General features: G+C 37.6%; 1 protein-coding gene across 1 annotated transcript; it reads left to right on the top strand.

Annotated features, from left to right (window-relative positions):
• Nucleotides 1-10,663: 10,663 nt before the first annotated feature.
• On the top strand, nt 10,664-11,099 carry DCN (decorin). The gene has a single exon (XM_023738585.1). It carries the CDS (start codon nt 10,742-10,744, stop codon nt 11,018-11,020), a length of 279 nt encoding a protein of 92 aa, XP_023594353.1. The 5' UTR covers nt 10,664-10,741; the 3' UTR covers nt 11,021-11,099.
• Nucleotides 11,100-15,535: the final 4,436 nt, after the last annotated feature.

Here is a 15,535-nt window from a genome sequence, read left to right as displayed (position 1 = left end):
TAGGCAGGATGCAGCAGGGAGATTGTTATGTGTGGAGCTAAGATGGATATGGGAGAGAGGAGAGAGGAACAGGAGCCCAAAACATACAAACAAACCAAAAAAATGCTAGGGAAGCTTGCTGTTGGAGTGGAGAGATGAGAGACTATGAATTGTAGAAAAACAGAAACGGGAGGAGGAAGAAAAGAAAAGAATGAATAAATAAGAATCAGAAAGGTTAAAGAACCGCAAAGTTCCCAGGGATCCCATCAGCGCAGCTATGAGGCCTGGGGAAGTCGCTCTCAGGTGTTACAGTACAGCCTGGCTAGGAGGCGTAGAGGTATACAACGCCAGGTGTTCAGGGAACAAAAAGAGAAGGAAGATATAGAGAGACAAGAAGCTGAGCAATGAAGAAAGACAAAAAGGGAAAAAGGGGAAAAAAACAACAAAACAAATTAAAAAAAAAACAACAACAACAAGAAAGGCCCCCAAAGAAACAGAAAAAAAGAAAGAAAAAAAAAACAACAAAAAAAGAAATGCTCTCAGGGATCCCTCTGCACTTCTGTGGAAGCTGAAGGGGAGTATCTCTACCACGCAGCTCAGCCTGGCCAGAAAGGGCTCCCAACTCAAGAAAAGGAAAAGAAAACAAACAAACAATTCAAAATAAACAAACAAAAGCCCTGGGATCCCACCAATGCGGCAGCCCAAACCGGGAAGCAACTGCACACTCGAACGGAGATCCACAACCCCTCAGGAAGTAGGAAAGATGGCGCATGGAGCCAGGTACTTGAGCGAAGGGATGGTGAGGTGGGGGGAGTCCGGGCTGGTCTTTCTGGACAAGAGACTGTGTCCGTGGGAAGCAGAGGGGGCCTAGTGTGGGTGAAGAAGGTAGAGAGTGGGAAAGCATATATCACAAATTACCGGAGCTCTGCAGCCCCTCAGGAAGAAGCAAAGATGGCACACGGAGCAAGGTACTCGAGTGAAAGGAGGGGGAGGTGGGGGGAGGCAGGGAAGAAATAAAAAGAAGCAGAAAAAAAGCAACACCAGCAGCCAACAAATGGCACTCAGAGAGCCACCCACTCGGGCGTGCAGAATCCAAGCAGCCCCTGCCCCCTGGCCAAGAGACCGGAGCCTCGGGAAGCAGAGGAGGCCGAGCCAGGGTGAAGAGCAGTGGGGGGTGGGAAAGCGTACACTGCCAACCACCGGCTGCCCTGTCTCCTGCGGGAAGCCCCACGAGGCTGCCCCCCACACCCCCTGCCCGCCGGCCCCCGACAGGAGTCTAAGACTGCAGATCTGTGCCACGCCAGCTGGTAGGGGACCTCTGCATGGATCTCTCCTCGCTCTCCGTTCTCTGTCAGTTTTCTCACTCCATTTGGTGCTTGGCTGAGTTCTTTATCTCTTCATTTGATGTTTTAGGGTTTCAGGATTGTTGTATTCTCTGTTCGGCTTAGTTTTTCAGATCTTTGCTGTGGAGGGACAGAGTGGTGCTTCTGCCTAGAGCACCATTTTGCCAGAACTCCTGAACTCCACACTTTTGAAAAAAATCTCATCTCATGTAACATGAAGCTCAGTAGGAACTATTTGTTGTTATTAGGTGCTGTTGAATCATCTCATACTCATAGGGACCTTACAGACAACATACCATAATGCTGCCTGCCTGGTTTATTCTTAGACTATCTCTTCAAATTGAGGTCAGAGGCTGGAATGGGTTGTCTGGCTCTGTATTTTGCTACCATTGGCACACATCATTGCTGTGTTTGAGCCCATTGTTGCAGCTACTATGTCAATCCATCTTGTTGAAGGTCTTCTTCTTTTTCACTGACCCTCTATTTTGCCAAGCATGATGTCCTTCTGCAGGGATTAATCCCTCCTGATAACATGTCCAAAGTACATGAGACGAAGTCTCACCATCCTTGCTTCTAAGAAACATTCTGGTTGTACCTCAGTTTGACATCTTTTTTTTTTTTTTTTTGAGTTCTAAATAGGCCCTGGAATTCAAGGGCCAATTTAACAACTAAAAAATGCCATCTCTCTTTTCCTGTATTCTCAGTGGATCAACTTTTCTCTCAGGTCTGTGACTCCTCATAATCACAAGTTAGCTGAATCACATTGAGTTATAAAAATATCCAGAAGAAAAAAGAAAAAGGAGCCATCTTTTCTTTATATCTCAGCTTAATGAAGTACAATCAGCTGACTTCTTCTCATGACACCAGTGGTCAGAATTGAGTGGCATACCCTTCCTAAAGTAATTGTTGAAAGGAAACAGGGTAATGATAATTGGCTAGGCCAATTGTTTGAAGCGAAGTATATGCTAGGGAGTCAATCATCTTGACTACTATAGCCTTCTACATTCTTCTCTTAATGGACCTAAAAAGTGTCTTAAAGCACAATGTTTCATCATATTTATTAAGACCTGAGTGATTAAAATTCAAAATAGTACATTTTTATATTAGACTTGGAAGAGATTTTCAATTGACTGCACCCATCAAAGAGTGGTTAGGTAACAACAACAACCACCACAAATACAAATGGATTGCAGTGTGTCAGGCATGGTTTTGAGGTGGATGTGTAGAGCAGAGTTGTGGAACAAAGGCCAATACAAGAATGCTGAACACAGTGGTGAAGGGCTGGGGGTGGGTAGAGGCATGTGGAAAGAAAGAATATTGCCAAGATAAAAAGTTTCTACTACCAAATTGTATTTCAAGACATCCTGCAATCAAAGTTGCCCTGAATTCCAGACTACTCTTCTTTTGTGGCTAAGGAAGAAATCTGTTTATGGTGGCAAAATACAGAGCTAGACAATCCATTCCAGCCTCTGACCCGAATATGAAGACAGTGTAAGAATAAACCAGTCACATCAGTTTGTAAAGATAATCATTGCCTCCAGACCTCTTAGAAAATAAAAGGGTGCCAGAAGGAGACCTTTCTAAGCTGTGGTATTCTTCACATCCTTAATATATAGGTACAATGTAAATCACTTTTCTTTGATGATGGTGAGAAAGAGTGAATACCCCTGAAATAAACTTTGACAAGATGTAGAGTTACCCTGTTAGCTAGTGGGTTGTCAGTAGAAATCACAGTTTAAGTGTTTTTAACAGAAGATGTGGTATGTGCTTTGAATTCGAACATTTCAAATATCTATATGGCTGCCAAAGTTTCAGTGAACCCTACCCAAACATTCCAAGCCAGGATAAGTTTAGGCAATCTTTGCATAAGCACTGATTCTAACCTCGAAATTGTTCCATTTCATGTTAGATTGCAAGAGACCTAGATTCTGGTGATAGTGTGATAGTGCCATGACCTCTTCGTGACTTAATTGTATATGGCTTTGTTATGACATAGTTTCTTCCATCTAAAAATGAGTGTGCCAATATATGTAACTTAACATCTGATTAAAGGTAAAGATTTTAAGTAAGATGATGTTTGTAAAAATTCATGAAATTTTAGAAATGAGGTGCTTATTAAAATAAAAAAAAAAGAATATTTTTTTTTGTTCCTGCACAAATACAAAAATTCAAAAAAGGATTGTCACTAGGTGACAATTTTTAAAAAAGAAAGATCTGGTGATCTATTATGAAAATCAGCCACTGAAAATCCTTTGGAAAACAGTTCTACTCTGACACACTTGGGGTCACCATGAGTTGGAGTGGATGAAACAGCAACAGGCTGGTTGGTTAAAAAAGGATTGTCATTTGGTCACAATTTTTAAAATAGCCTGCAAAGACATGTCACTCCAAATTTTTATAACTAATTTTCTTTATCTTAAGAATTCAATCTTTCTTAAAACACAGTATGGTAATGGAAAGATCACTGAATTTGGTGTGAGGCAACCTGAGTATTAATTACTGCTTTGCTTCTTACCAGCTCTGTGAACTTGGGCAAATCATTGTGCTCAATTTTTCTCATCTGTGAAATGGAAATAGTAAATACTATTTTCCTTGCCCAACCTCAATTCTCTTGTCCAAATTTTAATTGCTACAAAACATATCAGAAAAAAATAAAAGCTTATAAAAAGCTTAACTTCGAAGTGCCGTGCTATGAGTGAAGTGCTTCATATACTGTGTCTTGTTCTATCTTTACCACAACACAATAAAACCTAAAACCAAGCCAGTTGCAGTAGAGTTGATTCTGACTCATAGCAACCCTATAGGACAGGGTAGAACTGCCCCGTAGTGTTTCCAAGGACTGACTTCGTGAATTTGAACTGCTGACCTTTTGGTTAGCAGAAGTAGGGCTTAACTACTATACCACCAGGGCTCAACACTGTAAAGGCAGTACTAATTTTTACCCATTTTACAGATACGAGAACTGAGACTTAGAGAGATTAAGTAAATTGCCTGAGTTCATATATCCCCTATGGGACAGGAGGGGAATCAGCATGTAATGATTCTCTTTTATAAAAGTAAAATGATCTCCATATCAAAGCTAACATGTCTTCTCCTCCTCCTCCTGCCTTCCTTCTCCTTCTACACCTTCTGTAATAGCCTTCTACCTCCTATCTTTATTTCACATAACAATTATTGCCATAATTTATCATGTACACTTTAGTAGGGCTGGGTTTTAATAAGGAACAATACAGGGGCTGAGCAAAACAATAATCATGATATGGTCCATAGTCAATGCCTTGACTATTTTCACCTAATCATTCATTAGATGTTAATTGAGAATTGACTATATACCAGGCACTATGCTGGGTGAGGAGCCCTGCTGGTGCTGTGGTTAAGAGCTCAGCTGTCAGCCCAAAGGTTGGCAGTTTGAATCCAACAACCACTCCTTGGAAATCCTATGGAGCAGTTCTACTCTGTCCTATAGGGTCACTATGAGTCTGAACCAACTCGAGGGCAATGGGATGCTGGGTGAAGGGATTCTACCAATATGAATACAATGTGCTTCTTCCCTTGGCATGAGACATGTATATAAATTACTATAATATGAAGTAGGAGGGATTGCATGTCATAAGAAGAGATAAATGCTGTGCGACGAAAGTTCAGAGAGAAAATTAATTAACTTCAGGTGAGGAGATCATGGAGTCGCACCAATACCCAGGGAAAATAGTGTTTGCATTTTTCAAAACCACCAGAATAACTGGATATCTGGTCATTAAATGTCAATGAGAGGGGAAGAGGGATAGGTGTTAAAATTGGGAAGGGTGGGCTTGGGAAATCAAGGGAACTAATTTGTTCAGATCCTGAGTGCTGGGAAGTATGAGTTTACTCAGGAATAGAGAAAGAAGGCAAAATAGGATTTGGTAACACCTCTCCCCCTTGTTTAAATACCCACTCGAGAATTTAATTCCTTCAAATTTCATCAAGGCAAAAGATTATTTACTGTAGAAGTGTAGACTTAGATGGTGATAGGAGAGGAAGGAGAGAGGGTGAAGGATCAGAGAGGGGTAACCTCTCATGTTTCACAGATGTTGATTTCAAGTTTCCACCTGGTAACAGCCTAGGGGCCAGAGCATAAAGATACAAGTCAAAACACAGAGACTTACACAGAGAGCACTAACAGCACCCAGCAAGGGAATTAAACACACACACACACACACACACACAAAAAAAAAAAAAGCTTTCCACTGGCTAAATAAATATTTTTCCTTGTATTTACTTTTTTTTTTCCATTTACTGAAATTTGGAAATAGCCATAGAATCTACTGTTTTTTCAAAGCTCTAGATTATATAAAAGTATAGTCTATTAAAATTGAATGTTTCAAATACAGACTAAACTTCATTGTGGCCAATTTCTAGTATGTGTGTGTGTTATTTAAAAAACAAAAACTGCTGGGCAACAAAAGAGATTTTAAACTATCAGTAATGAAAATAATATGTGACGTGTTTTTCATATAAAACCATGGCTATGTTCCAGAACTCTTTAGAAACACGTTAAAAATATATAGAAAAACTCAAATTTGCACAGAAGTTCCAAGGCAAGTAAGAATCCGAATGAGTATTTTCACATAAGGCTATACATTTATTTTTGCAGACCACGTTTAAAATAACTACAAGATCAATTTCATTCCATTTGCTGGACGTACACATCCTGGAAGAAAGATTATTTGTTATTTGGGAAGTATGATAAATGTTACTTACGAACAGGGCTAGAAAGAGTGGAGAGTGGAGTGGATTGGGGGGTGGGGAAAAAAACTATTTAGTTACAATATTTTTAGGGAAATGAATCAACAGAATATGACAAATTTCAAGGCAAGTTGCTCTGTACTACATAAGCAGTTTAGAATCTTAAACAGATGCAAAAGGAATAAAGCAAACGGGGGAGAAAAAAAGGCTGATAAAGTTTCTGGCTTCAATACAAGAGACATATCATTACCATATGATCTAATGTGGGTGTCAGCCGGATTGTGTTCATTGAGGGAAACCTTATTTTTTAACTGTGCTATGGAGTAGAAGCAGGAGGTTTTCAACCTAGTGACAGTCACAGAGCAGCACCTAACCCCCTCCTCCTTTCCACACCTGCAAACTCTTTTGCTTGGGCTGAATATTTAGTGTAATTACATCTCAGCTTTGAGGGCTCCTGTGGCAAATCCCCGGATTAAAAGGTATGGTTTTCAATAATAGTCCTGAACTCTGCTACAGACTAAGAAAACTGCGGTCAAGTTGATAGCAAAAATAATTATGTGGTGAGAAAAAAGAAAAAAAAATGTACTAAACTTTTAATAATCTTTATGCGGCATTTAAAAAAAAAGTATTGCTTGAAAACAAGTTAATTATTTGGTAAAATGATTCAATGCATTGTTTTAATTTTTTTCTCTTCTGTTCTTGCAAGGGTATTTATTAAAAAACTGTAACCTAACACCATAATTATCTACACTGATATATTTTGTAGTTGTACTAATGAAATGTTTAGTTATTGAGGAAGTGTTAAAGGAAGCATTCTAGGCTAGCATGCTGTTTGTCGTACGATTATTTAATGATTTTTTTCCTTCCTGAGTTCTTGTATGCTTTGAGAATGTTTAAAACATCAGAGAAGTGAATTCTGGTGATCAGCTATATAGGTATAATGTGTATTTCTGCATCCCAAGAAAAGAATAGAAATTATCACCAGAGAAGTAAAAATAAATATTGAAAATATGTGTGCTGGATATTAAAGACCTAACTAAACTATTCTCACAGTTAGCAGCGTAATTCCTTAAATGTAAAGAAAAGCAACCATGCCGGTATTTTCAATTCAAATGAAATTTTATTATAACATGCGTTTACGATGAAATGAGGAAGTGGGTTATTTTTCTTTCTAATTTCAAGGCAGGGTTACAGGGTAACCACTGGGTAAGTGGGCTCCCAGTGATGTAAATACCTGTGGCTTTTTCTTCCTCTTGCTATTTTGACCAGAAAAAAGAGCTGAATGCCTCCTATAGCAGTCTGTATTTATGGATAAATGCTACTTTTATTGCTAATATTTTAATTATTTCTATTATTTTTTAGATTTTTAATCCATCCAGTGATGGGTGATTTTAACTTTTCTTTGCAATTATAGCTTCACTTATCTGCTGATGGTTACAATTCGACTTTGAAACAACAAAGGCATAAATGACATCATATAAATGTTGATGTCAATGATACAGTTAATTTAAGGGCTGAAGTAGTTTTAGGAGCCAGAACTTAGCATATTTTATTTAAAAATTTATAAAGTGTGGCGACTACTTTTAGAAGAGTAACAATATTATACTAGCAATTAACATTTGGAAAAAGTCATACATTTTGACAAAGTTTAAAGCAATTTTAATGAAATTTTAGGAAGTATATATTTCAAAAGTAGATGCCTTGCTTTCTACATGAACAGCTGCTGTTGGTTGGCTATTTATTCTTCTGATATATTAAGGAAAGAAAGGATTCAAAAAATTATTATTATAAGAAGCATACATTAATTGCTTTAAGATTCTGAGATTTCATGACACTAATTGCAAAGAAGTTATTTCATGGAGCAATTTGTATAAAGTTTCTAGACAAGCTATTTTTCTTCCCCAGGGCATTAGAGTTAAAATGCACGCACACGTACACACACACACACACACAGAGTAGTAAATGAAAGTGATATAAAATGAGTAATTGAGCTACTAGCTGCCTCTGCACTCAGCTTCAATCAAAAAGCATATTGTGCAGAGAATTTGCAATGTTTTAATGAGAGTAAACAAATATAAATAGCAATATTCCTCTGAGCTAATGCTTACTGTTTCCTTTTTTTTGGTGTGGGGGGAGTGACTGTTAGAGCAACAACTAGGCATTTTCCTACTCTGGAGAAAAGATAAAAAAGTAAAGTCTGTATTATTTCTTGTTGCCATTTATTAAATCTGCAATTACTTTGCTTCATTTTTCTTCTAAAATTGTAAGACATTAAATATGCAAGGCCAGAAAACTTGTGGTAAACCATAAACATTGCATTTTAATGTGAAACAGACAGAAAACAACTCCCTTAAATCCAATCCAAGTAAAAAACCCTGCCAGGCCAAAACAATAGGCTCTCCTCTTAAAGGGCAATGCAGTCACTGGGGGGAAGGGGCTCCTAGAGCAAACTTGGTACTGAATATAAAGTGCTAGTGTAAACAAAAATCTGTACGGTACTTTGTAAATGAAAAGCCATCAGCCTTTATTATGTATGTGCTGCCTTGGACAGAGTTTGGTAATAAATATAAACTAAGAACAAAAATGTAAGAAAATTGAAAAGTATTTGTTTCATCTGCAGTGGATCTAGGCAAAACTTTCCAGAAGACACATTAAGTTAGGGCATGCAGGATTTTTTTTTTTTTTTTTTTGGCATACGTTACAAATGGGTGATGACCTAAAACAACGATTTAATTATAGTTACAAATGTGCAACTTTAGTGTAGAATCATGCAAGTGTACAATCCAAAATAGAGATAATGAGACTAAAGGAAAGTCATGTCTATAATATGCTTTGGGAATACTTGAAAAAGTTTGAATAGAATTTAAAATATATCGGCTTAAAAATAGGCCACCTCTTCTTTACATGATCAACTTAGTTTTGTTATTCAGATTTATTAAGAAAATAAAATCTTCACTTTAGCCAACTAAATCAACTCAACAACAAAGAATTATAGATCTATAAGTGCTTGTTGAATGAAGGAATCAATATTATGTGGATACATTGAAACTTAATTTTAGTGTTCTTGTTTTGTTTTCTTTATACAAAACAGCCCAATAGGTAAAGCCAGATAAGTCATATAAAAATAAATTAGCATTTCCCCATATATGTTTATCTCTTGATTAAAAAAGATCAGTTTGGAACCAACCAATAGATTCACTTTAAAAAATGAATCTTGCTTTAAACCAGGTTGAAGTTTCCAGTTCAATAACTTTCTTGTACCAGGAATTAGATTTTGAAAAAAAAAGAAAATTTTTTTTTTTTTGGAAAAGAAAAAATAAAGGACTGGTTGGTTGCTTGGAACAAATTGAAGAAATTGTATTGTTAATAATTTGATGGTCAATTGAGGTTATTTATTGATGGTTATTTATGTGTAAAATATTATGCAAGGTCCGGATACAGAACAGAAAAATAATAAGACACGCCCTGGATGAGTACATTGCCTAGTGGGGGGACAGACCAAGCACGCAAAACAAATTACAATATAATGTGATAAGTTCTTTAAAAGAGGTAAGAACAACGTGCTTTGGGAGAACAGAAGAGGGAGAAATCAACCTCCTCCCCTGGATAAGCAGGGGAATACAGAAGGGAAGCCCATTATCTTACTTACTCTTTACAATACTCTTACAAGGTACGTATTTTTAAGGCAATCAGCTTTGAGTGTTAGGATTGAGATGGAGACTGGGAGTGGTAAGAAAATGGAGAGAAATATGGCTAGAAATATAAATTGGCACCAAACTGTGAATAGTCTTACAAGTAACCCAAGGAAATATGGACTTACTGGCAAGCCATGGGAAGTCAATAAGTGTTTTTCAGTAGAAGATTAGTAAGATGATATTTATTTTTTAGAAGATCATTCAGGCAGCAGAGTGGAAGGTGGCATGGAGAAGGAATATTCAAGACAGAGATTATTTGGAAGCTTTTTCAATAGTTCAGGGAGTGATGAGAAGGGTCTGCATCAAGATAATTACAGTAGATTGGAGAGATGAGATAGGAGCCCTGGTGGCACAGTGGTTAAAGCACTTGGCTGCTAACCGAAAGGTCGACCATTGAAACTGACCTGGAGGAAAGATGTGGCAGTCTGCTTCCGTAAAGACTGACAGCCTTGGAAACCCTATGGGACTGTTCTACTCTGTTCTATAGGGTCACTTTGAGTCGGAATCGACTTGACGGCAGTGGGCTTGGTTTTTGGTTTTTGGAGGGATGAGACTGGCTTCCAGAGATATTTCTTGAAGCAGAAATTGGAGATCCCTCATGTGTATAAATAAAACTTTATTTCACTGTAGCATGGCTTATGTTGAGTGAGCATTGAAAAGTCCACCGTGATTTACTATCATGATGATTTTGCAAATGATGCAAAAATATAGTGTATCATTTTAATTCAGACCCACAATGAAAACAGGTAGATTTAAATAACATATTTAAATAAATTTTACTTCTTAAGTAGCTCACCAGTTAAGCCTATAATGTACCTTATCACCTTTCAAATATATTTTTAATGCTCTGTTTCCTAATAATAAATGAAAATATGATTTTTTTTTTTCCTTTACATTTTTCTCTATGCTCACTCTACTATGGGGCAGGCAACACTACTCTTCCTAAACCTTTCATTTCTTTCCTAGGTTCCCTGGTTGTGAAAATAGATGAGATAAATCATGAAGGCAGCTATCGTCTTTCTCCTGCTTGCACAAGTTTCCTGGGCAGGACCATTTCAACAGAGAGGCTTATTTGACTTTATGCTAGAAGATGAGGCTTCTGGGATAGGCCCAGAGGATAAATCTCCTGAGCTTCCTGAACTGGAACTCCTGGGGCCGGTGTGCCCCTTCCGCTGCCAATGCCATCTTCGAGTTGTCCAGTGTTCTGATTTGGGTGAGTGGGCCACAAGCTCTCTTTACTTACCTTATTTGTTTTATTCTTGGGAAAGGATACTCTAAGAGTTTAGCCTTTTCAGTTTGAATCTCTGCAATTCAAATGCAAGAGACAGTGCCACCTAATGAGAAGGAAAGAGAAGTAGCTTTGAGGTTAGAAGACCTTTCTTTCTTTTGTATGTCAGGGCTCCATCACTTTGCAATCTTAGACAAATCACTTTTTATTTTTCTAGGCTTCATGGTTCCTCATCTATAAAATAAAACGCTGAACAGAATAATGTATTATGTTCTATGATTCCAGAATAATGGCTTATTTTATTTCTATGATTTCCTTTCATGAAGCAGTAGATATTAACAAACCTAAACAGTCTTTCTACTCTTGACTAAGCCTAGATAACAGAGTTTAGTTTGACCATGACTAAATTGTAAAGTATGCAGTTATCAGAAGCAAAAGAAGTAAAATTTTACAAAAAAACTTCTCTCTCAAGTACCAAAATATACCCTTAATCTCTGGGTCTTAGTTTTGCCTTTACCACTGGCATTTTGTAATCCAGCTGTTTACATTGTTCAGAAAATTTCAAAGCAAATCTTTGTAAGAAGGCATCATCTAAATATTCATTATCATTATCAAGCATGTAACTTCAGTCTAACATCCCAAATTCAGTTTATCATCGTTTAGAAAAATTTGGCCTGGGAATTCCAAGAGCAATACACTCAGAAGATAAACCTTCAGAAGTTTGAAGCCCCAGTGGATGGGCCAAAAGGGGATGAACTTAGTTTACATGGCAGCTGATTCACATTCCTGTTTTTTTTAACTTCTTTCTTTTCTTTTTTTTTTTTTGGTTCATTTGTTTATTGGAAAGAAAGGGTTGGGGGGAACCCTCACAGTATGATTCTGCCATTATATATTTCTTTAAGGTAACAATCCAATAACATAATAGGGCACTCCTTCCTGAAGCCCTGTTTACTCAGAACATGCTTTCTAGCAGTATTTTGCAGAAAAAAAATTGTGAAAATTGGCACTAACTTCTGCAGTTGGAGTAATATACACACATGAACCCAGAACAACTTAAAATATGTTAAGTAGCAAGAACTGAAAAACAAATGCTTGAAGTAGCTTCTTCAATGCCAACATATATCATAGAGACTTTGAAACCTAAATAAAAAAGTATATCATAAAGGTTTTCAAAAGGTGACAGGATTATTCCAATGGTTTCATTCATTCATTCAGCAAATATATTGAGAGCCTATGATGGGTCTGGCTCTGTTCTGTGCCACGGGGAGGAAGGGATGAGAAAGTCAAATATGGACTTCATTCTTGTGGTGAAAATTTTGTCAGTGGTCACCACATGAGAAGTATTATGTTGCAGCTTGTTGCTTGCCTGTAGAAACTGGTTTTCCAGAAGTAAACTTTACACATGAGATAAACGAAGCATTAGACTTCTTCCATGAAATCAGCTCAGCAGAATAAGTCAGGGCAATTTTGTAGAGGAGCAGACAAAATGCTAGAAGTTCAGTTGACTTTGTTGTTTATGTCTGGCTCTGCAGCAGCAAGGGTACAGGGTAACCCTCACTGGGAATTTCAGATACATCAAAAGCGTATTTCCAAGATGTGATACAGAAAGGAGGTTGAGCTCAGAGTAAGCCCCAGTGGGTTGCCTAAATTAACATTTGTTAGGGGTAGGACATGGTAGATCTTCAGATGAAGCAAGACTGACACTCAATGTGACCCATATATCCAAGGGCCTGACTCAAGGGGTTAAAGATGGGGAGAAGGAACATAAAAGCCAGAGAAGGCCAAAGGAAGCATCTGTCTCCTTGACCTGAGAACTGACATATCCCTGCTTTCCTTTTGGGTCCCTGGAGGGGTAAGGAGCCAGCTGTTTGGGATCAAGGCATTTTTTGTGTTAGGCTACAGCTGTGATGCATTTTCTTTTGGAAAATCAACCCTGGCTCCAGGGGACTAGATGGAAATTGGTTAGTTGGAGGATCAACTCCTTGGATAATAGAGGAACATGGACCCTCTAATCTTAATTTCTCTCCTTCAAAAGAGTAGCAAGAAGATTATATGTTTTTTTGAAAATAAGGATAAAGAAGAATTACACCAGTTTGAAATCCAGGTTTAATGAAAGAAAGGAAAAAAAAAAAAAAAAGTCTTGTAGCAACTAAGCTGTAACACTCATGATTCAATGAAACCTTCACCTGGTCTGCAGATTGCTTTCAGGAAAAATCTGCAGTTTGCCTACTTCTATGCTTTCACTGTAATTTGCAGTTGTCTTGATTGTTGTATTTATCTCAATACGTTTTAGTTACCTATTTATACATCTGCCTTTTCTTCTAGAGGATCTTTGTAGATCCTCTGCCCAACACAGTGCCTTATATTTGGTAGGCTTTCAAGCATCAGTAAATGCTTAACGAATGAGTAAATGAACATATGCATAGCTTGGTGCTCAGGTGAGCGATTCTTGATTCTACCAAGCTGGAAATGGGAGAGATCATGGATAAGTGGGAATAAAAAGTCATGGAGCTATGTTACACACGTTTTCTTCCTTTCAAGCTGACTGTGGAACCAGGAAGCTTAAACCTTCATTGAGTTTGTTTGTCAGAAAGGATGAAATTAAAGGCAGAATCTTTTATTTATGAAGCCCAACCTAACTGCCATTGCCAAGTTGCCACTTTACGGGGAAAAAGGGAAACACGCCTCTTGAGCAGAAAGCTTTTTGGCAGGATTGGACCCAGATATTTTTTTAGTCGCATGCCAAAAACTGAAGTGGATCACCATTGTCTTATTGTTAAGTTGAAGACAGAATTATAGAAAATATTGTTGGACATTAACAGTAATAAATCTTGGAGTTTGGACCCTTTCCAGAGGGTGGATAAAGGCATGATGTTTTAGGACAACCTGGCCTTTTACCAGCATGATGTTTACCAGATTGTTGTCGTCTGCTAGCAGAACAATGTTATTCATCACTGGGACGACCAGAAGAAAAAGTACACTTCTTATTAGCCTTTATTTCAGAAATGTTTTTTCTGGTAACATCTTAAAGTTTTATTTACTTTAATAAACAACCTTATTTTAAAGAAAATAAAATTCCTTTTACTGAATTTGGGAAAACTAAGAAATAGTTCAGGCTAACCTTGGAACTATTGCATTTTAATGGACTATTTAGAATATATTAAAGGTTGATCATTGGTGAAAAATAATTAAATTTAAGAAACCATCCTGTTCGTGTTACTCTTGCGGCATAAATACTACCCAAAATATGGTGACTTAAAACATAATTTTATTTTGCTCACAATTTGATAGTCAGAAAATTTGCAAGGACTGAGAAGAGTTGTTTTCACTTGGGGTCTCTCATGAATTTGGGACCATAGTCATGAATAGGCAAGCCTGGGTTAGACACTTATATTAGTTGCTTAGATTTGCCTTAACAAATGAACCACAGTTCTCGAGGCTAGAAGTCCAAAATCAAGATGTCGGCAAGACCTTGCTCGCTGTGAAAGCTCTAGGGGAGAATCCTTCCTTGCCTCTTTGTAACTCCTGCTTGTTGCCAGCAATACTTGACATTTCTTGGCGTGCAGCTGCATCACTCCAATCTATGCCTCTGTCATCACATGACCTTCTTCTCATTGTCTCTGTGTCTAAATTCCTGTCTTGTTATAGGAACATCAGTCATTGAATTTAGGGCCCGCTTAATCCAGTATCAACTCATCTTAATTTGATTACATCTACAAAGAATCTACTGCCAATAATGTCACATTTACAGGTTCTGGTAGACATGAACTTTTGGGATATCTATTCAACCCAGCACAACACCCAAGACAGTTCACTCATATGACTGGCAATTGGTACTGCTGTCACCTGCAAGCTTGGCTGTGCTGTCATCTGTAACATTGCATGTGGCTTCTCCGCTATGGTGGTCCCAGTAGAAGGATTTCTTACATGGCCTCTGGCTGCCCCTAGAGAACGCATCCCAAAAGAACGTGGAAGCAGATGCATACATAACCTTTTCTGACCTAGTCTCAAAAGGCATGCTATATCGTTTTCACCATTTCTATTGGTTCATACATGCATCGTAAGTCCAGTCCAGTTTTGAGGGGAGGGGAATTAGACTCTTATTTTTGATGGGGAGGGACAAGGTTATATTCTAGAAGAGCACGTAGAATATGAAATACAATTAATGCCATCTATGAAAAATTTAATTCTACACACTTATTTGTTGCTTTTGTTGTTAGGTGCAATTGAGTTGATTTTGACTCATACCGAACCCATGCGACAGAATAGAACTGTCCCATAGTGTTTTCTAAGCTGCATAGCCAATAAAAGAATATATTGTTAAAAAAATACAATGTAAGTTCATTTATGTGAAAAATTAAGGTTAAAAAAAATTTAAGGTTGACTTTTTCCATAAAATTCTGCCTGCTTTGATACTCTTTGAAGATTAGTTTTTGTGCAAACCAATAATCTTTAGTAGAAACAAAAAGTTTTTTTTTTTTTATCATCACAGAAAATCTTTAGCTCTTGTGCATTTCTACCTTGGTTTACTCCATATTTGGCATTTTCAGGTGAAGAAAGAGAGG

Source organism: Trichechus manatus, unplaced genomic scaffold (assembly GCF_000243295.1).
Source record: "Trichechus manatus latirostris isolate Lorelei unplaced genomic scaffold, TriManLat1.0 scaffold00119, whole genome shotgun sequence".
In the NCBI taxonomy this organism is placed as follows: domain Eukaryota; kingdom Metazoa; phylum Chordata; class Mammalia; order Sirenia; family Trichechidae; genus Trichechus; species Trichechus manatus.
This window is presented reverse-complemented; position numbering and strand designations above follow the sequence as displayed.

Excerpts from the sequence above, each read along its gene's own strand:
- DCN (XM_023738585.1), top strand. The coding sequence starts at position 10,742 with ATGAAGGCAGCTATCGTCTTTCTCCTGCTTGCACAAGTTTCCTGGGCA.